This window comes from Gobius niger, assembly GCF_951799975.1.
Source record: "Gobius niger genome assembly, chromosome: 6".
NCBI classification, from domain to species: domain Eukaryota; kingdom Metazoa; phylum Chordata; class Actinopteri; order Gobiiformes; family Gobiidae; genus Gobius; species Gobius niger.
The window spans coordinates 2133389-2158323 of record NC_136857.1 but is presented as its reverse complement, the minus strand read 5'-3'; the positions used below and the strand labels follow the sequence as shown (position 1 = coordinate 2158323).

The 24935-nt window shown below is 42.8% G+C and overlaps 1 protein-coding gene across 1 annotated transcript in view; it reads left to right on the top strand.

Moving 5' to 3' along the window:
* The window catches only part of cd34 (CD34 molecule), a 45054-nt gene extending 28785 nt beyond the window's left edge, over window positions 1-16269 (top strand). The window contains exons 2-8 of the mRNA XM_079558840.1: window positions 1108-1161; window positions 2392-2630; window positions 2714-2791; window positions 9927-10038; window positions 11757-11809; window positions 11884-12030; window positions 15559-16269. Coding sequence (XP_079414966.1) covers window positions 1108-1161; window positions 2392-2630; window positions 2714-2791; window positions 9927-10038; window positions 11757-11809; window positions 11884-12030; window positions 15559-15753 — 878 coding nt within the window. The 3' untranslated portion in view covers window positions 15754-16269. The remainder of the gene's footprint in view (window positions 1-1107; window positions 1162-2391; window positions 2631-2713; window positions 2792-9926; window positions 10039-11756; window positions 11810-11883; window positions 12031-15558) is intronic.
* Window positions 16270-24935: the final 8666 nt, after the last annotated feature.

Sequence of the window (24935 nt, the reverse complement as noted above, 5' to 3'; positions counted from 1 at the left end):
TGGCTTCAGTTTAAGTCTGATGGTGAAGGTGAAGTCTGCCATAAAACTGCAGGATTTACACCGGCATACTCTGATCCTCTGACTCTAGGCAGACGCCAAAGTGGAGATAGCTCAATGTGGTCCAGAGCACTTTTATTGTTTGGTTTCAGACGACATCGTAACATTATGGGTGTGTGTGTGTGTGTGATTGGGCAGTTTGGAAGGATGTGCTGTTTTGTATTTTTGCAGAACTCGGGCTCAGAATGTGGGTTTTGCGGACATTGAATGAGATTAAGATGTCTCCGTCTCACAACATAAGAAAAGATTCTCAGAAAGTTCATCTCTACCAATCTGAATCACAACTGACAAACCTTTTGAATAAAAAGGAACCTGAAGAAATATTAACCAAGCAACAAACAACTACCTGAATGAAAGACTTTGACAAGAAAATGCTGATTTCCACGTGCCTAATGACTTCTATACTTTTTCAAACATCAAATCTTTGTGTGAACACGCCTTGAATTGAATGTGCTTTCTTTGTTTCTCTACTGCCGCCATTTGGCTTCAATAATAATCTCTGGTCTATATTTTGAAAACGTCAAGCCTAATGTTCCCTTCCTTGCCCCATTACTGACAACTCCACCAAAGACTCTTCACATTAGCCTCTGCATAAGATGTAAAAGGGAGGATACAAAACAAAACAAACTTCATATGAATTTAGACAACTCCAACCTACTCCCAACAAATGGCGGATGTCGTTTTCCATTTATGTCCCTGGCTCTGGGAGACTGAGCTTTGAAATGTCAGTTCAAAAGGTGGATGGTTTGATTATCTGAACAGGAAAAAGGCAGAGGGGAAATGAAGCTGAAACAGGATCGTCCCAGGAGAATCCCCGGGTCGTGACCTTATCTGTGAGCTTTGTTTGCATAGGCCACAAAACGGGTCTGATTAGCCCAGGTGTCGCTGCTTAAATGTGGCCTGGTATTTATTGTTTTGACAGATCTGGTTAAGTTCAGCTGTTCAAACATTCTCCGCCACAGGAATGACTGATGTGGACATACAAAGTGATGCATGTAAGAGAGATGTGTATGCTTATGTCTCATTCTGTTTTGTTTTTTCCTTTTACAGACGAAGTAAGATGTCAAGATGATGCTGCCGCTGATGCCGCCGCATCTTCTGTTGGTAAAGTATAACCTAGAATTTAGTTTAGTGATGTTTAAGGCGAGACACTGCAGGTGAATAGGGAAAAAATATATATTTACAGATATCAATTTGAAACTGTTGCTGTCGATCACTGGCATAAATGTGAGAAAAAAATACATTGCAGGTTTTCTGTTATTTTATCTTTTCATATAAGAACAAGGTGTTTTATGCCTAAAAATGCCGCAAATTTCCCATCTTTTCGGCGACAAAATCTGAATAATGGATAGAGCTCAAACTTATGGTTTAATTTTATTGATGAATGAGTTGCCGAGACTTTCTCAGAGCGGATTTTGGATTTCTTGTTTAGTTTTAAAATAAGCTGTTTTTTAGTGGAAAAATGTGTAAAAAATTTAATTTTCGCCCTATTTTTTGACATTCAAAACTCAATAAATGGGGCTTAAGGGATTAAATAATAAAAAATCCCTCTGAAAAAATCTTCCAAATATTGTTCAGTCCAAGGCTGGAAAATGTGAAGTCTTTAGGTCCGACTGACGTGGACATAGTGTCGCCACAATGACAGAAAAATGTGTTTTGAGAAAAATGCCCTTGAAATTGCATTCTCCCATATAAGTCTATGGGGGAACATTGAATCAGCGCAATATTTAAACATGTTATTGTGAAGATTAGGCATATTTTCTGTTCCCGGGTGAAAGCTTGTATGTTCAGAGACCGATTTAGCCCAAAACCTGAAAACTGAAAAAATTGAGTTTTGCCTGTAGTGTGTCCCCTCAAGAGCCGTCTTGTAGATCTCCTTGTAGATCTCCTTGTAGATCTCCTTGTAGATCTCCTTGTAGATCTCCTTGCAGATCTCCTTGTAGATCTCCTTGTAGATCTCCTCGTAAATCTCCTTGTAGATCTCCTTGGTATCTAACAGGCCTCGGAGACATTGCGGGGACGTCACAGAAACGTCTCACAGCTTGAGGACAACAAATACTGTTCACAACATTGCCACAGCTGCTGGAGACCGTGTCTGCTCTGCTCCAATCATTTCAACGCTAAAACGATCTTGGTTATGACCTATATAAAGAAAAACGTTATTTAGCAAAATAAAATGTTTTCCATGGGTTGAGGTTAAGTTAGAAAACATGAGATTACAATGCAAAGTTCTAAAAAGAGAAAGAGAAAAGGATGATAATGGAGCTCATACAATTGCTGAATCAATATAGTAGTTGCTCATAACTGCTCTGACATGTTCACTGTGTTTTATAGCTCCGGCTGATGCAGGAGACGCAGCAGCGGACGCGACTGCTGCCCCGGACGCTGCCCCGGACGCTGCCCCAGACGCTGCCCCAGACGCTGCCCCAGACGCTGCCCCCGACGCCACCGGGGGAGACGGCACGGCGACTCCAGCGCCCGCAGACGACTCTCTCCCAGTCACAGTCGTCGTCATGACCATTCCCCCCGCGGTGGACGAAGTCGTGGTGGACAACACGCCGGCCCCAGTGGTGGTGAGCGCGACCTCCCGTAAGATTAAACAACAACATGGTGAACGTACTGGTGAATGTGAAGCATGTGCTCGATGTGTCCACAGCCCGACGTGAAGTGTGTCAGTAAAGAGGACATTACTGAGAGCAACGCCGTCAAGGCCAGTGTGACTACAAGGGACTGTGTAAGTTCACTCTTCTTTTCTCTCTCTTTCTACTTTTCTTTTTGTGTTCTTATTTCATGAGATACTGTGTTCATTGGGACTGGAAACTTCATTTGTGTAGGCTCTTGTGGACTGGATGAGTTGAGGACATTTCGTTTCAATCTTCAGATCTTCTCGTTCTTGTTATAGATAAGACAGATACTTTGTTGACAAGAGCGAGAAGAAGCTTCTAAAGATCAAAACAGCAATATTTTCAAATATCGCTGTTTTGATCTTAAAGAGGGGGGGTATTCTGCTTTTTCCAGTCCCATAGCACCAGTCTATATCACACTACAATGATGACAAACCTTCTGTTGGTCTGTAAATGCACTAAATTAGAATAACTGCCTTGTATAAAATGTCTCTCTCAAAATGGCTGTAGTGAATGTCTTGAAATAGGCCTCTGTCTCTTTAAGAACCTCTGAGCCTTTCCGACACGCCCCCTCCACACGCTGTCTGTGGCATCAGTGGGGAGGGGGTTCTGCTGAGGAGCAGTGGTTGGTTACTCGGCTCGGAGGCGTCTCCAGGAGGTGGGGGCGTTCCTAGGAGGACTCAGGCAAACCTATCCCTAAAATGGCCGCCATCAGAGTTTTTACAGATTACTCAGAAATACGAGAATGTGCCAAGGCATGTTTTTAATGAGGGAGTGACAGAATAACATGATGGAAAGCTTGAAAAAGTCGATTTTGCAGAATACCCCCCCTTTAAGCACGTTTATGTGATATATCCAGTAAATGTGGCACAGATGTAGCAGCTCTGTCTGTCGAGCTACAGCAGGATTTACTCCTCAGACTAAATTAGCACATCGAAGAGGAAACAGAAAACCCTTCTCTGTGATTTTTACAGTTTGTCGTGTCAACAGAGTCTCAGTCTCAGTGTTTTAGCTGCTCAAGACAATAGCATGCTACCGGTTAGCAACAGCTCAGCTCTGACCTTTGTCACATGTTCTATCCATGGCTCGATGTTTGGAGTCTGGTTCAGGGCTTAGAGGTCAGAGCTGAGCTGTTTAAGCTAAAGGCTAACCGGTAGCATGCTAAACGTTTTGAGCAGCTTAAACACTGACTCACTGGTTTCTTCACATAAACGTGCGCTCTCTGAGGCCATGTTTTTACCGTCATCTTCTTGAGCAATGATTACGAGTAAATAAAAATGTCATTGCCAATCAGTTGACTTTCATTTTCATCCTGAGTATTATATGTTGTAGACTTGTAGTCAGAGGCGGACTGGCCATATGTCCATTCTGGAAGAGCACAGAAGGGCCACCGGCTCTTGGGCCACCGGTCTGGCCTTTCAACTTCCTCCTCTTATCCCCCGCCTTAACCGAGCTTTACCTAAATCTAAAAGCTTAAAAGAAAAGAATCAAAATAGTGACGAAAATGAGGATGAACACGGAACAAAGGTGTGCCAGGAAAGCAACATAAACCCACAAAAACATGACAAAAAAGAGACGAAAACACAACAAAGCGATGGAAAAAAGCAACAAAAAAAGCCACAAAAACACAATCCGAAAGTGACACAAAAGTGACGAAAAACATGACAAAAATGTGGCGACAACATGACAAAAAGTTTCAATCACTTTTGTAAGTCTTAGCTTTCAAATCAGGCATTACGCTGTTCCTCTTCAGTCAAGAAGCTTTTAGATTTGGGTAAAGCCGAACTGGAGAAAATGCCCTCGGTTAAGGGTTAAATATGTATTTGTGGAACAGGTTGCATCGAGTGAAATGTCGGGTTGCTAGTTTAGAAATAACTGAGAGCCTATCGAACTACTGTGACATATAGATCAGGGGTAGGCAACGTCAGGCCCGGGGGCCAAATCCGGCCCTCGAGCACAGAACCTCTGGCCCCAAGATGAATTTGAGAAATATTATCATGCAAATAAGAGACCAAATACTCGTTAAAGTACTCTAAAAATGTGAAAAATAGGGTCAGTGTAAGGGGCCCTTTGGGGCATGTCCAGTCGCCCTTGGGACTTTTTCTAAAGTGCAAAACACTTCATTTTCTTGAATCCAATTCTTAAAATTACAGTTATTTCAGTTCTTATGACTCAGTAAAGCTATTTTAATATAATATGGGGTCAATATCCTATAAGTGAACAGTGTACGTTTAAGTCTTTAGGATTTGTTTTTAACTGGTAGCCCTCGAACAACTTAATGCTCTTAAAGTCGCCCTCAGCTGAAATAAGGTTGGTGACCCCTGCAATAGTGGGTCACGGAACCATTCTCAGGGATAACTTTTTTTTTTCAATATTTTCCATCTGAAACTGTATGGAAAACCGGTGTCAATGATATTGGGCTGTTTAAGCACATCGTCTGCTCAATCAATAAAAACTTGTGTGGAAAATACAACATTCTATACGATATGTGACAAATTACAGTTTTATTTGGGTTGCAGCTTGTCTTTAAGGTAATGGCGATAATTGGCATTTGAAAAAAAAAAAAGTTTTATTTACTCGTAATCCTTGCTCAAGACGAAGTAAAAACACGGCCTCAGAGAGCGCACGTTTATGTGAAGAAACCAGTGAGTCAGTGTTCAAGCTGCTCAAAACGTTAGCATGCTACCGGTTAGCATTTAGCTTCAACAGCTCAGCTCTGACCTCTAAGCCCTGAACCAGACTCCAAACATCTAGCCATGGATAGAACATGTGACAGAGGTCAGAGCTGAGCTGTTGAAGCTAAATGCTAACCGGTAGCATGCTATTGTCTTGAGCAGCTAAAACACTGAGACTCTGTTGACATGACAAACTGTAAAAATCACAGAGAAGGGTTTTCTGTTTCCTCTTCGATGTGCTAATTTAGTCTGAGGAGTAAATCCTGCTGTAGCTCGACAGACAGAGCTGCGACATCTGTGCCACATTTACTGGTTTTATCCCATAAACGTGCTTAAAGGGGGGGTATTATGCAAAATCGACTTTTTCAAGCTTTCCATCATGTTATTCTGTCACTCCCTCATTAAAAAACATGGCTGAAGTGTTGCCTTGGCACATTCACGTATTTCTGAGTAATCTGTAAAAACTCTGATGGCGGCCATTTTAGGGATAGGTTGTGAGGTTCGGCCCTTGGTGTGTTGGCAATATGGAAAATCGGCCCTCCACAACACCAACTCGCCTACCCCTGATATACATGATGACTCTTTGTATGTTCTGATTGCACAAAACACCAGGGGTTTCCAAACTGTGTCTCAGAGCTCCAGTCTTTCCCTTGTTCAAGTTCCATTTACGATGCATTTTCTCTTTTTGCACCCAATATTGTAGAAGTTTTAGTGAATCTTCTTTCTTTGTGTTGAAATATCATCTCAGTAGTCCAAGCATGGCCTCTAGTTTAACATTCTGTATCAGTCAAAAGTCAAAGCTGTATCCTGAACCCACCTGACATAATCTAATCTTTGTCTGATCAGGAGGTGGCTTATTTGTTCTTACAGAATAGCATAAAGAGGGATTATCGCTCCTTACGAAGATCATTCCTCAAAAACATTCCTTTGACCTGATAAATCCTCATTGTGTCTCGCCTCTGGACAAATGAACGGAGCACAAAAGCTCGGGTGTGGTCCCGCAGCAACTGGTCTGCATTACAACGGCGTTATGCCCCGAAAATGTGCAACTTATTACAAACAATCGTAGATTTCAGAACAAAACGAGGCCGTCCAGTCAGATTCCAAGCTTGATTTTTTTATTTTTTTCCGCCATTATTATAGAATTTATTGAGTGAAAGGCATCTGCAAAAGTCATCATCCCCCAAAAATCTGGCTTCTTCTCCTCCAAACATGGGACAACGGAGTCAAGTTCGGGACGGGTTCAGTTCACAAAAGGGGAAGAACTGGCTTTATGTTGTAATCAAAACCAGACTTGGAAGTGGAAGTAAGCTCAGTCAAGCCCCACCCACGAGTCTCGGGAAACATGCTCAAGATAATTTGCATAGAGACCCAGCAGATGGAGTTACAGATCGAGAGTCCACCTATAGTTCTGATTATTATAGATCGTGCACGGGAGACAGTTTATACCCAGCACAGGGGAAGATGCAGGTTTGTCATTTTATACTCACTACTGCCACCTCAGGTCTTACTCGCAACTGCACCTTCTATATTAAAGAGGGGGTATTCTGCTTTTTTCAGTCACATAGCACCAGTCTATATCACACTACAATGATGACAAACCTTCTGTTGGTCTGTAAATGCAGTAAATTAGAATAACTGCCTTGTATAAAATGTCTCTCTCAAAATGGCTGTAGTGAATGTCTTGAAATAGGCCTCTGTCTCTTTAAGAACCTCTGAGCTTTTAGACACGCCCCCTCCACACGCTGTCTGTGGCATCAGTGGGGAGGGGGTTCTGCTGAGGAGCAGTGGTTGGTTACTCGGCTGGTGACCAAAGCTCGGAGGCGTCTCCAGGAGGTGGGGGCGTTCCTAGGAGGACTCAGGCAAACCTATCCCTAAAATGGCCGCCATCAGAGTTTTTACAGATTACTCAGAAATACGTGAATGTGCCAAGGCAACACTTCAGCCATGTTTTTAATGAGGGAGTGACAGAATAACATGATGGAAAGCTTGAAAAAGTCCATTTTGCAGAATACCCCCCCTTTAAGCTTGTGCATGACGGCACTTCGGACCCGAATTAACACATTTTTGAGTGACAGGGCAGGATTTTAGAGGCAGTTGTGGTGAACAGGTCTGAGCTCATTCTACACATTAGGACATGGCTGGAACATTTAGGGGGAGGAAAATACTTTTAACATTTTTAAACTCAGAATAGTCCCTTTAAGTTTAAGTTTTTTTTTAAATTTTAGACCTTTTTTGGAGGTTAAAAACGCTGAGGAACTTGTGTCTGTAACAGTGGATGAGCAGAGCATGTTCATGGAGTCATAAACTGCAAAAAGAAATTAACTAGATCAGTGTAAACATCTCAATTTGAGCATAATAATCCAAATTTGAGTTGTTTTACTTGTTCTGAGATGTTTCTGACTCGTTTCAATACATTTCGTCCTTATTTCAGGTCATTTTCTTTGCCAATGTGGAAAGAAAATTGGTCTTATCTCATTGGCAATTTTACTTTCTTATTTCAAGATTTACCCTAGAACTGGTCTGAAATGTCCTCAAACAAGCAAAGAAAACTCGGTCCGATCAGGAAAAGTGTCTAAATGAGTGAAAACCGCTCAAAACAAGAAACATTTCCTCAATTCAAGTCATTTAAGCCAATGCTTGATATTCACTTTTTGCATAAACTGCAAAGAAGGCAGGTTTTATATCACCAAATGCATAGCCCTCGACGCATTGGATATAGAATTCAGATAATGTTGCTGATCCTTAGCATTTTCCCAGTTTTCGGACAAACACTGAATGTTGTGCAGTCCAGATGTGGGCCCCTCCCGAACGAGCGGAGGATTTTTCGGGTTTGCTCACTGCGTCCTCTGGGAGTTCTGAGCGAGAGGCGCTTGGATCACGTTACACTCAATCCGCTGCATTTATAGAGACTCGCTGTGTAATGTTGTGCAAGGGGATGATTTCATAGTTCGGGGTGAAGGTGGGACCAGCAGGGTGTGGTCAGTATGTGTCCCCAAAGACTCGGTGTGTGCGTCAGCCGTCATCAGTGGAGGCTCATACTATGTCTAAGAGGATCCACATTTTACACACCGACAAGAATGGTTTGAAAAGCTACGTTAAAGGTGCATTATGCAACTTTTTATGCGAAAAATAACGTGGATATTTGTGCGTATTTGACCTTGTAGTGACAAAGCGGCTTTACTTTTGATCACGGTGGTTTCTACGACGCTCCAGGATCAAATGTTTTGTAGGTTTTCTGTTGAGAGGATGGTCAGCAGTGAAAACCTTCCAAGCAATTGATCCTGGGGCGTCTTAGAGATCACTGTGACAGATAAAGGCGTCATGCTGACCACCTATACAGCCACTGGGCTACTACAACTTTTTTGTTTTCCACATAAAAGTTGCATAATGCATCTTTCAAGGGACTATACGGAGTTTAAAATGTTAAAATAATGTATTTACCTCCCCCTACATGTTCCAGCCATCTTCTAATGTGTAGAATGAGCCCAGACCTGTTCACCACAACTGCCTCTAAAATCATGAACTGTCACAAAAAGGTGTTAATTCGGGTCTGAAGTGCCGTCATGCCTGAGCTTAATATAAAAGGTGCAGTTACAGGTATGACCTGAGATGGCAGTAGTGAGTATAAAATGGCAAACTTGCCCCTTTAAAGCAGTACTAAGTAACGTGTTTACCTTAATAAATCCTCCCCGTCGTCCCTGTGGGGGTGATACAAGTGTGTATGGGATGATTGGAGGGTCTTTCATCGCCCCCTGGTGTCTCTGACCAGAAAACCATGTTTGCAACTTGACTGCCACCGGTCCGGAGAAAGCAATACACACTAATGAAATCACGAAGAAGCTAACAGGCTAACGGGCAAGGCTAATTGCGGGCTAACGTCACTTTAAACAGTATTTACAGCAAAGTTTGAGTGAAAAAAAAATATTTCCGTTGTATAATCGGATGCACAGTAACCCTCTCCCTTCGCCTTTCCTGTCGGCGTAGTATTTACTCTCCAAGACAATTAATACGTTAAAAAATCGTAACTTGCTACTACACCTGCAGTTGCGCGTATGGCCTCTAGGGGGAAGAGTTACTTAGTACTGCTTTAAAGTCGACGTGTGTTAGAATAAATGTTTGTTTTAGTGTTACCATGTTATAATGTTTCCTCGTCAAAAACCTGGAACCTGTTTAACTTGGTTGTTTCCTCTTTTTCTGCTGAAGTGCTGCAATCTGTAGTACCGTTAGAACCAAATGTCCTCCTTATTTTCAAACTATAAACCATCACTGGGCCTGTTCTGAGCCGCTGTGCTCCCAAAATGTGCTTAATACAGCATTACTTATTTCTAAGCTTGGCCTTGGCTTGAAATATTTGTATTTTTATCAAGGATAACTACGCCTGCCGTCAACGGAGGGCGCTTAAGGCAATACAAGATACGCTTTCTCATGAAGTGTCTATGACTTAAATGATAAAATGTGAAATATCAATGCTACGATGCCAAAGGCTGGTTTAAATCCACACTTACGCAGGATGTGTGTCCAGTTTAGAGTTCGAGCGTGTGATTAATACTGTGGGTGTGTCTTCCAGGGGGAAACTAAGAACATCATTGAGGCGGTGCCTGCCAACTGGTGCAGCAAACAGGCCTGTAAGATCAACATCTTCCAGGACGACAGCACGATGCTCGTGGACAGTGAGGATGGTAAATATCAACGTGTAAAAAGCGAAACACTGGAGCGGACACGACATCTGTGCACACTTACAGTAGCATCATAAACAAAAAGACTGGTGGTGCAAGAGCATTTCTGTCAGCCTTAGTCTTGTCTGTGGTTGCTCTAGATGAGTCATGAACTAGTCTGGGTTTAGTGTTTTTGCACTGGTCTTGTAAACTAGATTAGTAAACTAAAAGTTCTTGGATGTATGTACTTCACAACCAGAGCCGTGGGAAGATATTTTAGTTAGGGGGCGCTGAGGGACAAAATTTACCCCCAAAATACTTTTTCTGTGCATAAATCCTATTTATTAACCTCTTAACTCCCGCCTGAACCGAGAGCATTTTCTCCAGTTCAGCTTTACCCAAATCCTGTGGGCCAGTGTAACGCCTCATTTGAAAGACCTACAAAACTAAATGGATCTTTTTCCTCACATCAGATTTTTTTTCATCACTTTTTTTGTTGGGCAGTCGACTCATTTTTGTCAAATTTTCGTGACTTTTTTGTCACTTTTTCGTCAAATTATTCGCATTTTTTTTGTCAAATTCTTATCACCTTTTCGTCCTTTTTTCTCAATTTTTCCGTCAAATTTTTCTCACTTTTTTGTCAAATTCTTATCAATTTTTGTACATTTTTTGTACATTTTTTGTACATTTTTTGTACATTTTTTGTCACTTTTTCGTCAAATTATTCTCATTTTTTTTTGTCAAATTCTTATCACTTTTTCGTCCTTTTTTTCCGTAATTTTTCGTCAAATTTTTCTGACTTTTTTTTGTCAAATTCTTATCAATTTTTGTCATTTTTTGTAAACTTTTTGTCACTTTTTCGTCAAATTCTTATAATTTTTTGTCATTTTTATGTAATTTTTTTGTAATTTTTTTGTAAATTTTTTGTAAATTTTTTGTAAATTTTTTGTAAATTTTTTGTAAATTTTTTGTACATTTTTTGTCACTTTTTTGTCACTTTTTTGTCACTTTTTTGTCACTTTTTTGTAAATTTTTTGTCACTTTTTCGTCAAATTATTCTCATTTTTTTGTCAAATTCTTATCACTTTTTCGTCCTTTTTTTCCGTAATTTTTCTTCAAATTTTTTTGTCAAATTTTTGTCACTTTTTCGTCAATGTTTTCTCACTTTCTTCACATTTCCATCCTTGTTTTCGTCTCAGTTTTGTCGCTATTTTCACACCTTTTTTCCAGAAGCTTTTGGACTGGGGTAAAGCTGGAGAAAATGTGCTCGGTTCAGGTGGGAGTTAATATTGCCTGCGGTTCAAAAACCATCCACCAGGGGGTGCTGCAGCGCCCTCAGCACCCTGGGTTCCCACGGCCTTGTTCACAGGCATTCGTTTAAAATTGCACTATTTATGTTGGACGCATAATATCTTTTTGAGTTGATCACGGATTCAATCAGTCGTTACGTGTGAGATTGAATCATAGTTCAGAATGTATTAAATCTGAACTATCACATAATATTTGCCTCTGAACTGTTAAAAATGCTGATATTTGTATGATATTTTATATATGTTTGTATCTTGCTTAGTTACAGGCCTTATTTATGTGAAACAAAACCTGGCAAAGACATCTTATCTGTCAGAAAAAATGGTCGTTGTCAGTTAAAAGGACTTAAAATGACAGTGTTCATCTTGCTTGCATCCACTTAACCATTCGTGCCACTCATTTGAATCAGCCTAATTGACATTCTCCTCCCGCAGCCAGTTTGGGCACCTTGGCCTCAGCTCTCCAAGGCGAAGAGATGAAAAGCAAGGTATTGAAAGTTTTTGCTCTCTACTTCACATACAATTGTACCCGGAGCTCCATCCTCACCTCCTGCTCTTCCAGCTGGGCGTGTCCGACGTGAAGTACTCGTCCTCCTCCGGCTCCTCGGTGTTGGCGGGGATCCTGGTGACTGGTTTGCTGGGCGCCATCGCTCTCACCGTGGGGTACTTCAAATGCCAGCGCAGACCCAGCCCCAAAGGAGAGCGCCTGGTATGTCCGTCCGTCACGCGATCTCACGTGTTTAGCACCTCTGTGGAGCGAACCTGAAGCAATGAGTGATACATGTGAGAGAAAGTGTGAGATTTGTTACAGCGAGTTTACATCCAGATAACACTCAAGGCCTGTGGTTGTGTGTCGCGCTTGGATTATCAGTAAATAGTGGCAGAATGGAGCTTGTCACCAATATAAATGCTTAGCTTCATAAGTGGATTTAACTTTTTGATATACCGTAAATGCTCTAATAGAGGCCGGGGCCTTTATTTACTCAAGGGCATCCAGGACCAGGCCTTTATTGAAACCAGGCCACAATCAGAGACAGGCCTTTATTTCTATTTGAGCAAAACGGACGACCAGGAAAATGAAGAAAAACGAGATTTGTGTCCATTTGCACCTAAAATATTAGGTTCATTTATTAATGAACATTTCAAACCCTCTCCCAGCGGCTGGAACATTGACGCCTTTTATTTTGTCGGGACAACAGGAAGTGTTTCGTTGCTGTTAGCGGAGCTTTGACATCAGTGTCACTGCAGGTTTCGTTTTTACCGCGGACCGGATTATTTGTTGTTATCTTGTGTAAAAGGCGAGTTTAGACGGAGCGTTTGTGTTTGTGATCGATCATGAGACTGACCCGAGAGAAGACGAGACGCTCGCGCTGATGGGAGGAGTTATTTTGAGGCGTGGGACTGACCTGCACACGGAGCAGCTGGACGTGCTTTGAACACGCGATGGAGACTTTATTAAAACCCTGGAGGATCACACAACATTTTGCCCTGTTTCCAAATATCGTCACAGGAGGTTTGAAAAGTGGCTAAATCTGTGTCAAAGTTACGCTCGGATCAGCTCCTCCGCAGCGTCCCCCTCGGCCCGGGTTCAGTTTGTTACTTCCTGCACGTGAGTTTTCATTTACACCAGTATGAGACAAATTGGGGAATATTTCTACTGCTATAGTTTCTAATAAAAGCCCCGGCCTGTTTTAGAGACCGGCTTTAATTTGCCTCCGCCAGCCGCAAACCCGGCCTCTGTCAGAGACCCGGCCTCTGTTTGAGACCCAGCTGCTAATGGAATACAGGCCAGTATTTTCACGGTAGCTATTAAAATGCCCTACAAACCGGGATTAAATGATAGAATAGCAAGACATCAATGATATTGACATGAATGATTACAGCCAAGCTTTATCAATGTTTAATATAATAATGGCTGTGCTACCAAGTTTCTCAATGCGCTACACTGTAGTTATTACTCATTCACGCTACACTCGTGGTGGTAAACTACTATTGTAGCCACAGCTGCCCTTGGCTGATGGAAGTGAGGCTGCCAATCTGCGCCATCGTCCCCTCAGACCACCACAAACCACTCTCATTCATTCTGGCTTATTATACATGTTTTTAGTGAAACCGGAGTATCCGAAGGAAACCACAGACACGGGGAGAATGTGCAAACTCCACACAGGATTTTGCATATTCGGCTGGATTCAAAGTCCCGGGTTCGATCCAGCCGGGGATTGAACCCGGGACTTTGAATCCACTGTGCCACCGCGCCGCTGTATTCGATTGTCAAACATGCCACGCTTGGATTGTACAGTTTCCATGTGACAAGTTCTTCTGTTTGTCCCCCACTCTCATGTGTCCTGGCTCGTAATCCGGCCTAATTGATCATATCATGAATCACAGTGGTTTTCGTTGCTTGCTCCATGATCCCACTCACTACAGATCCATGAACACTTGAAAAGAAAGCCTCGCTCGTTTCCCCTTCCTAAACTGTGCACTGTTTTAATTAGGGAGAACGCTGCTGGCCGGTAATCAGAGGAATCGCAAAAGGCAGAGATCCGAGCGCTCGAGAGTTCCGCCCCGATCCGCCTTCATGCGAGTCGCTCCTTTATCCGCTCGCCAAACCCTCTGCCTGTTTCTCTGCAGCGCTTGTGATGTGACGTGATGAGAACCACAAACGAGCACGTGGGATCACACTCGATGTAATGAATGCGAGCAGGTGGAAACTTTAGGGCTAAATGTTGTTGAGCATCACATAAGGTCACGTCAGGTTCCAGATTCCTGAATGTGCTGAATGTGATCGATGAGCTGGGGCTCTTGTTTCTTCCTCCCGACAGCTGAGGCAAATCAGAAAGCGCTCAATGGATATGATGCAATTTAGTTCCTTGATTCGCAAAACAATTGTTGTAATGTTATTATTAGTGGCAGCTCTTTACTTTACACCACATGCGATGGAAATAACATGAAACCTAAAAGAGTAAAAACGTGATATTGTCCTCATGAAAACTAGACACGATTGTTAACATCCTTAAAGGAACAGGCCACCGTTTTTCCATACTGAGATATGTTCTTACCTGAGCTTTGACGAGTTCTTTAGGACCTGTCTGATCTTCAGTCACGTAAACACAGCGCAGACGGCGTTAGCATTTAGCCTCTCCCTCTCTCCTCTATAGCTCCAAAACAGGTCAAGATAGAAGCTACCAAGCTCTTCCACGTTTTCCCTATTTAAATATGGTTACGTGAAGTGTTCCACTACAAAGTATAATTACACAAAATTAAACAATGTGGATTTTCTAAGCGGATAAAAGGGGGGACTATATTGTGAGGCGTAATAATACCAGGAGTAGTTCGAAATCCATGCAGTAATCTTCACTTTACTGCGCAGTAATCTTCACTTCACTGCGCAGTAATCTTCACTTCACTGCGCAGTAATCTTCACTTCACTGCGCAGTAATCTTCACTTCACTGCGCAGTAATCTTCACTTCACTGCGCAGTAATCTTCACTTCACTGCGCAGTAATCTTCACTTCACTGCGCAGTGAAGTGAAGATTACTGCGCAGTAATCTTCACTTTACTGCGCAGTAATCTTCACTTCACTGCGCAGTAATCTTCACTTTACTGCGCAGTAATCTTCACTTCACTGCGCAGTAATCTTCACTTCACTGCGCAGTAATCTTCACTTCACTGCGCAGTAATCTTCACTTCACTGCGCAGTGATCTTCACTTCACTGCGCAGTAATCTTCACTTCACTGCGCAGTAATCTTCACTTTACTGCGCAGTAATCTTCACTTTACTGTGCAGATGCCAAACTACCCCTGGTATTGTTACGCCTTACAATATAGTTCCCCCTTTTATCCGCTTAGAAAATCCACATTGTTTAATTTTGTGTAGTTATACTTTGTAGTAACATCTCTCAGTATGTAAAAACGGTGGCCTATTCCTTTAACCCATAACTTAACTCAGTACACAGAATGTAAATGACCAGGAAACAGGTGACTATTACCCTCTTTCCTGTCGCTTTAAGTGCACTTTAAGACCAACATTGTGAAAAGGAATTTGTTATTAATGCCCTTGTCATCACAGTTACCATGTCATTACTATCACACTGCCTTGCTGCAATGGAAGCGCCTGTAGCTAACAATATGATATCTCTCAGTTTGGTTACACCTGGACGTGCATGTATGATTTGTATGGACTGACAGTTAAAAACAAGATTCTGATTCCTTTGTCCGTTTCCTCCGTCTCACCAGGCAGAGGAGGGCACTCCGGTGGACCAGCAGAACCAGGCTAACACCCTGGCCTCGGACGCCCCCCTCAACCCTCCCCCCGAGACGCCCGAGAAGCCCAGCGCGAACGGCGAGGCACCGGAGGGCGACAAGACCCAACCGCCTCCTCCCACCAACGGACACTCCACTCCAGCCACCACGGCCGACACCGAGCTGTGAAAGCCCCTCCCCTTTGACGCCACACACACACATGTACATACGCTCACACATCCACATCTCAAAAACCTCAACTCCGTTCCGGGACTCGAAAGGCTCATTGACGCTCTCGCTCCAACTCTTAAGCCTGTAGTGTGTAGAATAACCAGCAGAGGGCACTGATCTGACCCGGGGCTGAAGGAGAACTGAAACCGGAGCAACACACTTAATGAAAAGCAGTGAAGAATGCTGCAAAATGGCCGAGGGTTTAGGTGGCAACACACATACAGAGCATCCCTCCGCTCTCATTTCTCTTTTTTTCCTTTTTTTTTTTTTACTATTGTGTACTTGTGTTACAAAAAAAAAAGATTAAAAGACAAATGGGACTGCTTTGTTTTGCGTTTCCAGCTTTTTTTTTAGTCACTGGACAATTTCCCCCGATTGTTGTACCTTGAAGCTGCATTCACTAGCGCCCCCTTTGGTCATTGTACAACACTGCACACTGCTTTGTTCGTCCACATTTGCAACAAATCCTTCAACAAAAGGGAACCAACTCTTGCAAATGTGTGTTAATATGAACTGTCCATATTAAATACATTAATGAATAAACATAAATAATAGACAGTCCCCACACTACAAAAAGTAAATATCAAGCATCGGCTTAAATGACCTGAATTGAGGAAATGTATCTTGTTTTGAGCGGTTTTCACTCATTTAGACACTTTTCCTGATCGGACCAAGTTTACTTTGCTTGTTTGAGGACATTTCAGACCAGTTTTAAGGTAAATCTCGCTTGAAATAAGAAAGTAAAATTGCCAATGAGATAAGACCGATTTTCTTACCCCATTGGCAAAGAAAATTACCTGAAATAGGGACGAAATGTATCGAAACGAGTCAGAAACATCTCAGAACAAGTGAAATAATCTAGGACAAATGCCCAAGAACTTCTTAACTAGTCAAAACAGCTAAAATTTGGATTATTATGCTCAAATTGAGATGTTTATACTGATCTAGTTAAATACTTTTTGCAGTGCATAATACATCATAATGAACGTTGAGCCTCAATGAGCCTTTCCATTTCAGTATTGTCGCCCTTATACCTTCCTCTGGTTTAGTGCCTATACAAATATTGTGGTGCAGATAGTTGAGGGGCCCCGGTGAATGATGGCTCCCTCTGACGGAGGAGACGTGTCCCTGGGGCGGCTGACGGCACCAGGGCTGGAGGGGCTGGGGAGGGTGGACCTGGGTGGGAACTGAAGAGAGAGAAGTGTTTATTATGAGTAATGATGACGGCAGGCCCTGGAGTAAAGCCCGGCGCTGTCGACACCCAAAAGTCTCTCTCTGCGAGCCGTCAGGAAGTAACTCAGCGTGACCACAGCGCGCTCTAAAGGTCCGATACTACGCAAAGCTATTTTTGCGCTTTTTCAACTGTGCAGTGATGTTATTTCTTCATTCAAAATTCATCTCCAGCTATGTTTCGTTTTGCATATTCAGCCTGCCTCCCTCTCCGGCTCACAACGCTTGACCCCACAGCAGGATCTCATTAGGTGGTAATCCATAAAGTCTCCTCCGAGTTCTTAAAGGCATAGGCCACCATTTTTATATACTGAATTATGCTCACTGCAAAAAGTGAATATCAAGCATTGGCTTAAATGACTTGAATTGAGGAAATGTATCTTGTTTTGAGCGGTTTTCACATATTTAGACACTTTTCCTGATCGGACCAAGTTTACTTTGCTTGTTTGAGGACATTTCAGACCAGTTCTAGGGTAAATCTCGCTTGAAATAAGAAAGTAAAATTGCCAATGAGATAAGACCAATTTTCTTACCCCATTGGCAAAGAAAATGAGCTGAAATAAGGACGAAATGTATCGAAACGAGTCAGAAACATCTCAGAACAAGTGAAATAATCTGGGACAAATGCCCTAAAACTTCTTAACTAGTCAAAACAGCTAAAATTTGGATTATTGTGCTCAAATTGAGATGTTTATACTGATCTAGTTAATTACTTTTTGCAGTGTTCTTACCTCACTTTAGTCGAGTTAATATAAAACCCGTCTGGTCTTTGTCCGTGCGCTCACACATACGCAGCCTCTCCCACATGTCACATAGCTCCGAAAAAGCTCACGATAGAAGCTACCAAGCTCTTCCACGTGTTCCCTATTTAAATAAAGTTACGTGTAGTGTTTTCATGCGAAGTATATTTACACAGAAATGTAGCATGTCGATTTTATAAGCAGATAAAAAGGGGGACTATATTGTGAGGCGTAATGATACGAGGAGACTTCCCCCGCTCACTTCCGTCAATAACCTTTAGGAGTTACTACGCGGACGTTTGGCTCCTCGTATCATTACGCCTCACAATATAGTCCCCCTTTTTATCTGCTTATAAAATCGACACGTTACATTTCTGTGTAAATATACTTCGCATGAAAACACTTCACGTAACTTTATTTAAATAGGGAACACGTGGAAGAGCTTGGTAGCTTCTATCGTGAGCTTTTTTGGAGCTATGTGACATGTGGGAGAGGCTGCGTATGTGCTCCGTTTGCCTGGCAGAGCGCACGGACAAAGACCAGACGGGGATATATTAACTCGGCTAAAGTGAGGTAAGAGCATATCTCAGTATGTAAAAACGGTGGCCTATTGATCTTTTCAAATCGCACACGCTAAGCACACCCGCACCCGTAGGTTTCTCGCGTTACTTGAAAGGTTCTGATCAATCAGCTCAAAGACAGAAAAGCGCTTGTTACGAGAAAAAAAAAGAAGCCAAATAGCCAAATACATCCGACCTTTTAGTTGAAGAACGAGTAGCTGCACGGTTCCTCTTCATGCCCCACGGAGACGATTCTTTCACGGGGCGAGGCGAGCCGAAACATCGCCCAACAACAGCCGAGGTAACGCGCTGTATAAAAGATATGAAGGACAGACAGGAAGCGCGTCACACTGCCTTGAAACCCGTTTACAAACACACGGCTTGATCCTGTAAGTGTGTTCACGAGTGACTGAATCTGCACGAGCGTTGTTATCGTTGACCTAAGGGGAGACACTACAGGTAAAACTCAATTTTTTCAGTTTTCAGGTTTTGGGCCAAATCTGTCTCTGAACATACAAGCTTTCGCCCGGAAACCAAAAATATACCTAATCTTCACAATAACATGTTTAAATATTGCGCTGATTCAAAGTTCCCCCATAGACTTATATGGGAGAATGCAATTTCAAGGGCCTTTTTCTCAAAACACATGTTTCTGTCATTGTGGCGACACTATGTCCACGTCAGTCAGACCTAAAGACTTCACATTTTCCAGCCTTGGACTGAACAATATTTGGAAGATTTTTTCAGAGGGATTTTTTATTATCTAATCCCTTAAGCCCCATTTATTGAGTTTTGAATGTCAAAAAATAAGGCGAAAATTACACTTTTCCACTAAAAAGCAGCTTATTTTAAAACTAAACAAGAAATCCAAAATCCGCTCTGAAAAAGTCTTGGCAACTCATTTATCAATAAAATGAAACAATACATTTGAATGTAGCTCTGGGGATGGGAAATTTGGGGCATTTTTAGGCATAAAACACCTTGTTCTTATATGAAAAGATAAAATGACAGAAAACTTGCCATGTATTTTTTTTTCTCACATTTATGCCAGTGATCGACAGCAAAAGTTTCAAATTAATATCTGTAAATTTACATTTTTTCCCTATTCGCCTGCAGTGTCTCGCCTTAAAGTGCATGGATTGTATTTAGCCACACATGCATCGAGCTTCCGTCGCCGACCGTATCGTACCCGCCGACGATTCTGCGAAAGATAGAAAACACAACACGATTTGGCATTAAGTTATGTTGGAAATCTCACAGAACGACCCGAGAGAGAGACCAACAAACCCGAATAATAACATTGTCTTTAAATGGAAGAATCTGTAGGAGGATTTTAAAACGTTTTCCTACTTTTGCAGGATTGTAGTGGTGGGTTGTCTGAACTAATGCAGAGTGTGGTGCGTGTGATTGTCGCTTGTTCGTGTGACAAAAGTCTTGAAAAAGAAGAAAAAAAAAATAGATAAAAAATAAAACAAAAAGTAGAGTTGGTGCAGAGGATTTTTTCGACGCGGAGACAGGAGCTTGTAATTCTCCAATGACTGAAATCTGCCACTTGATTCAGCTCTGCCCTCTCCTGTCAGTGTTAATACTGTGTGTCTCTAATATTATGTATACATGTGTACTATGGGTTTGCAGTGATGGACATTTTTGTATCTTTTTCTTTTTACTGTATACCACTTGTTACTGTCCGTTTTGTGCCAAAGAAACTACTCGTATTGCTTTAAAAACATGTAACCTTGATATCTCCCCCGATGTGGCCTGTAAATAAAGGCAAGGGCACGAGCTTAACACAAAAAAACAAATGTGTATCTGTTGAAACGTTTTGTATTGCTAACATTCCTGTGTGACTGTTTGATTTAGCGAGAACTCTGAAGCTGATGAAATAAAGAACTTTTTTCAGAAAAAAAGCCCGTTTCATATTTGTGTCCCCTCGATTTAATGAGAGATAATGGACTTGGAGGGTTGGGCTCAGAACTGAGAGAGGAACAGTTCTGCACAATGACTTACCCTAAAGGCAAACAAGTGTATTAAATAGGAGTTCAAAATCAATTAAAGATACTGCAGAGTAGAGGAAACTATAGAACTGGCCAAACCCTCCGATCGTACAACCAAGATTAATCAATCAATCAATCTTTATTTATAGAGCGCTTTTCATACACAGGTGCATCGCAAAGTGCTTTGACATTACAAAAGATATTAAAACATTATTGCCCGACAAACCCTCCCAATATATACAGTTGTCAGAACACACACACCTACACCCCCTACCCTTTACTCTACACTCACGCTCACACACAGAATCAAAATCAAGTACATAAGGCTGGTACAGATGACCAGGGTGAGGAAACACCATCAGAGGAGCCGTCCTCCCCGGGAGCAGCAGACACAAGGGTCCCCATAGGAGGCACGGCAGAGACACCACACCTCCACCTGGGCACCCACACAGCCACACCTCCACCTGGGCACCCACAGGACGGCACCCACACAGCCACACCTCCACCTGGGCACCCACACAGCCACACCTCCACCTGGGCACCCACACAGCCACACCTCCACCTGGGCACCCACAGGACGGCACCCACACAGCCACACCTCCACCTGGGCACCCACAGGGCAGCACCCACACAGCCACACCTCCACCTGGGCACCCACAGGACGGCACCCACACCGCCACACCTCCACCTGGGCACCCACACAGCCACACCTCCACCTGGGCACCCACAGGACGGCACCCACACAGCCACACCTCCACCTGGGCACCCACAGGACAGAACCCACACAGCCACACCTCCACCTGGGCACCCACAGGACGGCACCCACACAGCCACACCTCCACCTGGGCACCCACAGGACAGCACCCACACAGCCACACCTCCACCTGGGCACCCACACAGCCACACCTCCACCTGGGCACCCACAGGACAGCACCCACACAGCCACACCTCCACCTGGGCACCCACAGGACAGCACCCACACAGCCACACCTCCACCTGGGCACCCACAGGACGGCACCCACACAGCCACACCTCCACCTGGGCACCCACAGGGCAGCACCCACACAGCCACACCTCCACCTGGGCACCCACAGGACGGCACCCACACCGCCACAGCCAGTCACCGCTCCCGAGGCAGAGGGCTCCTTCAGAGGAAACACTGGAGATTCCAAAAATATAAGAAGCGGTATAAAAGTGAAGATCAGTAAGAAACTAAAAATAAATATCGATATATCAATAAATATCAAGTTATCAAAATTAATACATAGATAAATAAATAAATGGGACTAAAATAGATAAATAAATATCAGCTAAAAGCTAAGCTAAAAAGGTGGGTCTTGAGCCTGCTCTTAAAAACATGAACTCTGCAGCCCTGAGCTCCTCCTCAGGTGGTTCCAGAGGCGAGGGCCGTAATATTGGAAAGATGCCTCACCATGAGTCTTTTTGTTGACTTTAGGAATAACTAGGAGGCCCCTGCCGGAGGAGCGAAGAGGCCGTGAAGGTTCGTAAGGTAAAAGCAGTTCTGAAAGATAAGAAGGACCAAGACCATTAAGACATTTAAAAACCATTAAAAGAACTTTAAAATCGATCCTGAAACACACGGGGCCAGTGCAGCGATTCTAAAACCGGTGTAATGTGGTTTTCGTCAGGACACAAGCTGCTGAGTTTTGTAAAAGTTCAGCAGATTAAGCAACATTAATGTATTGATTGATTGAGAATGTAGACACGCTGCCATTCACTGTCATCCATATGCCAAGCTCATTAAAGCATTAAGGTACTTATCTTCTAATGTATATGTGAAAAGTAGATGTATTTCACACATGTCAGTACAACAGCCACATCAAAGACATATCAGCTTTGAGTCCATGCATTTGGTTCGGCCACTGTGCTCACTGTCAGACGGCTGCAGTACATCCAGAACGCTGCTGCTGCTCGAGTCCTGACAAGAACCAGGAAGTACGACCATATTAGTCCAGTGCTCCGGTCTCTGCACTGGCGTCCTGTCGGAGAAGCCAGTTCTATTCATATTAGTGAATTAGTTTGGCATCCGCACAGTAAAGTGAAGATTACTGCGCGGATTTTGAAACTACTCCTGGTATTAATATGTCTTACAATATAGTCCCCCCTTTTATCCGCTTAGAAAATCCACATTGTTTCATTTTGTGTAATTATACTTTGTAGTGGAACACTTCACGTAACCATATTTAAATAGGGAAAACGTGGAAGAGCTTGGTAGCTTCTATCTTGACCTGTTTTGGAGCTATAGAGGAGAGAGGGAGAGGCTAAATGCTAACGCCGTCTGCGCTGTGTTTACGTGACTGAAGGCACAGGGGAAGATCAGACAGGTCCTAAAGAACTCGTCAAAGCTCAGGTAAGAACATATCTCAGTGTGTAAAAACGGTGGCCTGTTCCTTTAAAGGGGGGGTATTATGAAAAATGGACTTTTTCAAGCTTTCCATCATGTTATTCTGTCCCTCCCTCATTAAAAACATGCCTGAAGTGTTGCCTTGGCACATTCACGTATTTTTGAGTAATCTGTAAAAACTCTGATGGCGGCCATTTTAGGGATAGGTTTGCCTGAGTCCTCCTAGGAACGCCCCCACCTCCTGGAGACGCCTCCGAGCCGAGTAACCAACCACTGCTCCTCAGCAGAACCCCCTCCCCACTGATGCCACAGACAGCGTGTGGAGGGGGCGTGTCTAAAGGCTCAGAGGTTCTTAAAGAGACAGAGGCCTATTTCAAGACATTCACTACAGCCATTTTGAGAGAGACATTTTATACAAGGCAGTTATTCTAATTTACTGCATTTACAGACCAACAGAAGGTTTGCTCATCATTGTAGTGTGATATAGACTGGTGCTGTGGGACTGAAAAAAGCAGAACACCCCCTCTTTAAGTTTCCCACCTTTCTGTGTGGAGCTTGCATGTTCTCCCCGTGTCTGCATAGGGGATGAATGGATGAATGATGGTGGCAGAGAGATGTGTGCAGTCGCAACAGTCTCCCCCAGGGGACACCACCACCGAGAATGGAGTGATGTAAAGCGCTTTGTGACCATTTCTGTGAAAGGCGTTATACAAACAAAAGTTCTTCTTCTTGAGTTCTTCTTGTGAGACAGTTCTCAACTTTGACAACGTTCAACATTTCTTTTTTGCCGTGCATTTGACATTTATGCTGTTGTTTCATGGATTGATTTTATCTGTGATTCTTATGTGAAATACCTTGTGTAAGAATTGCTCTAGAATTCATTTATCAACACATTTTCAAATATTCTGACGACATGGTCTCGGCGACCCTCCCGTCAAACACTGACAGTCCTGGGCTGCACCAGCAGAGTGTTGACAGTTTGTGATGTGGAGCAAAAACAACGCTCTGGAAATAAACACCCAAAAAACAGAGAAGATGGTATTCATTTCAGAACCGTTGACTATAGCTCCCATTATCACCACAAACTAATCAAACAGGTGGAGTCCTTCAAATATCCGGGTGTGTGATAGACTCTTGGAAACGCCACATTGATTTCATCTGTAAAAAGACCAAACACAAAATATATTTCCTTCGTCCTGTGCGACTAACACAACAAAACAGTTACAAAAACGTGACAAAAAAGCAGCAAAAATCTACGAAAACATGACAAAGAAGAGACAACAATGTGACAAGAATGCTGTAACACCACAGCAAATGAGTTACCATTTTGTAGGTCTCAGCTTTCAAATAAGCCGTTCTACATATGCTGTAAGCTCCAGTCAAGAAGCTTTTAGATTTGGGTAAATAAAAGAATATTTTTCTTATTTTAAGAAAAACTAAGATCGACAACTCTTAATGTAAGAACTGCTTCTCACAGAGATAAAACATTCCATTCTTTAAAGTGGGCGGCTCGGTGGCACAGCGGTTAGAGCCTCAGCTTCACAGCCTGAAGGTCCTGGGTTCGATTCCCACCAGGACGAGGCCTTTCTGTGTGGAGCATGTTCTCCCCGTGTCTGCCACTAAAAACATGTACAATAGGTGAATCCTCCAGCAGGTGATTCTGACCATCAGCCTGGCTCCACATCATGGAGGCGGGTCTCCGGGCGCAGCAATACTTTCCTTAAATATTAGTATTTATTAAGAACATTTTGCTCAGAAATGTGAGTCATTTAGAACATTTTACTTAAATCAAGAAACATTTAAGTAAAATATCCACAATTTTTCACTAAATAAGAATGTTTTCCTTAAATTATTCCATTTTCTGAGGACATTTTGCTTAATTCGAGCTGTTTATTTGCTTAAATTTAGTGTTTCTTTCTTGTTTTATGATTAGAAAAATATTCTAGAAACAAGAATTCTTAGCAAGAAAATAATGCTGACCCCATTTTTTTCCCATGTTTTTAGTAGGGCACTTTTTGCAGTGAAAATAACCACTGAGTCACTGTGGGATCAGAAAGAGGGAAAGGAAAGGCAGAAATAAAGGATGTTACACCAAAACTCCAAACCCTTTCTAGAGCTTAAAACCTGTTCAAAGCTCATGGAATAAAACGTTTTGGTTGAAAAGGTTACATATCATGAAGCAGGCCCCGGCACGGCCCTCCGAAAACCCCCGTGCGATCGCCTGTTTGGGCCGTGCTGTTCCCGACCACAT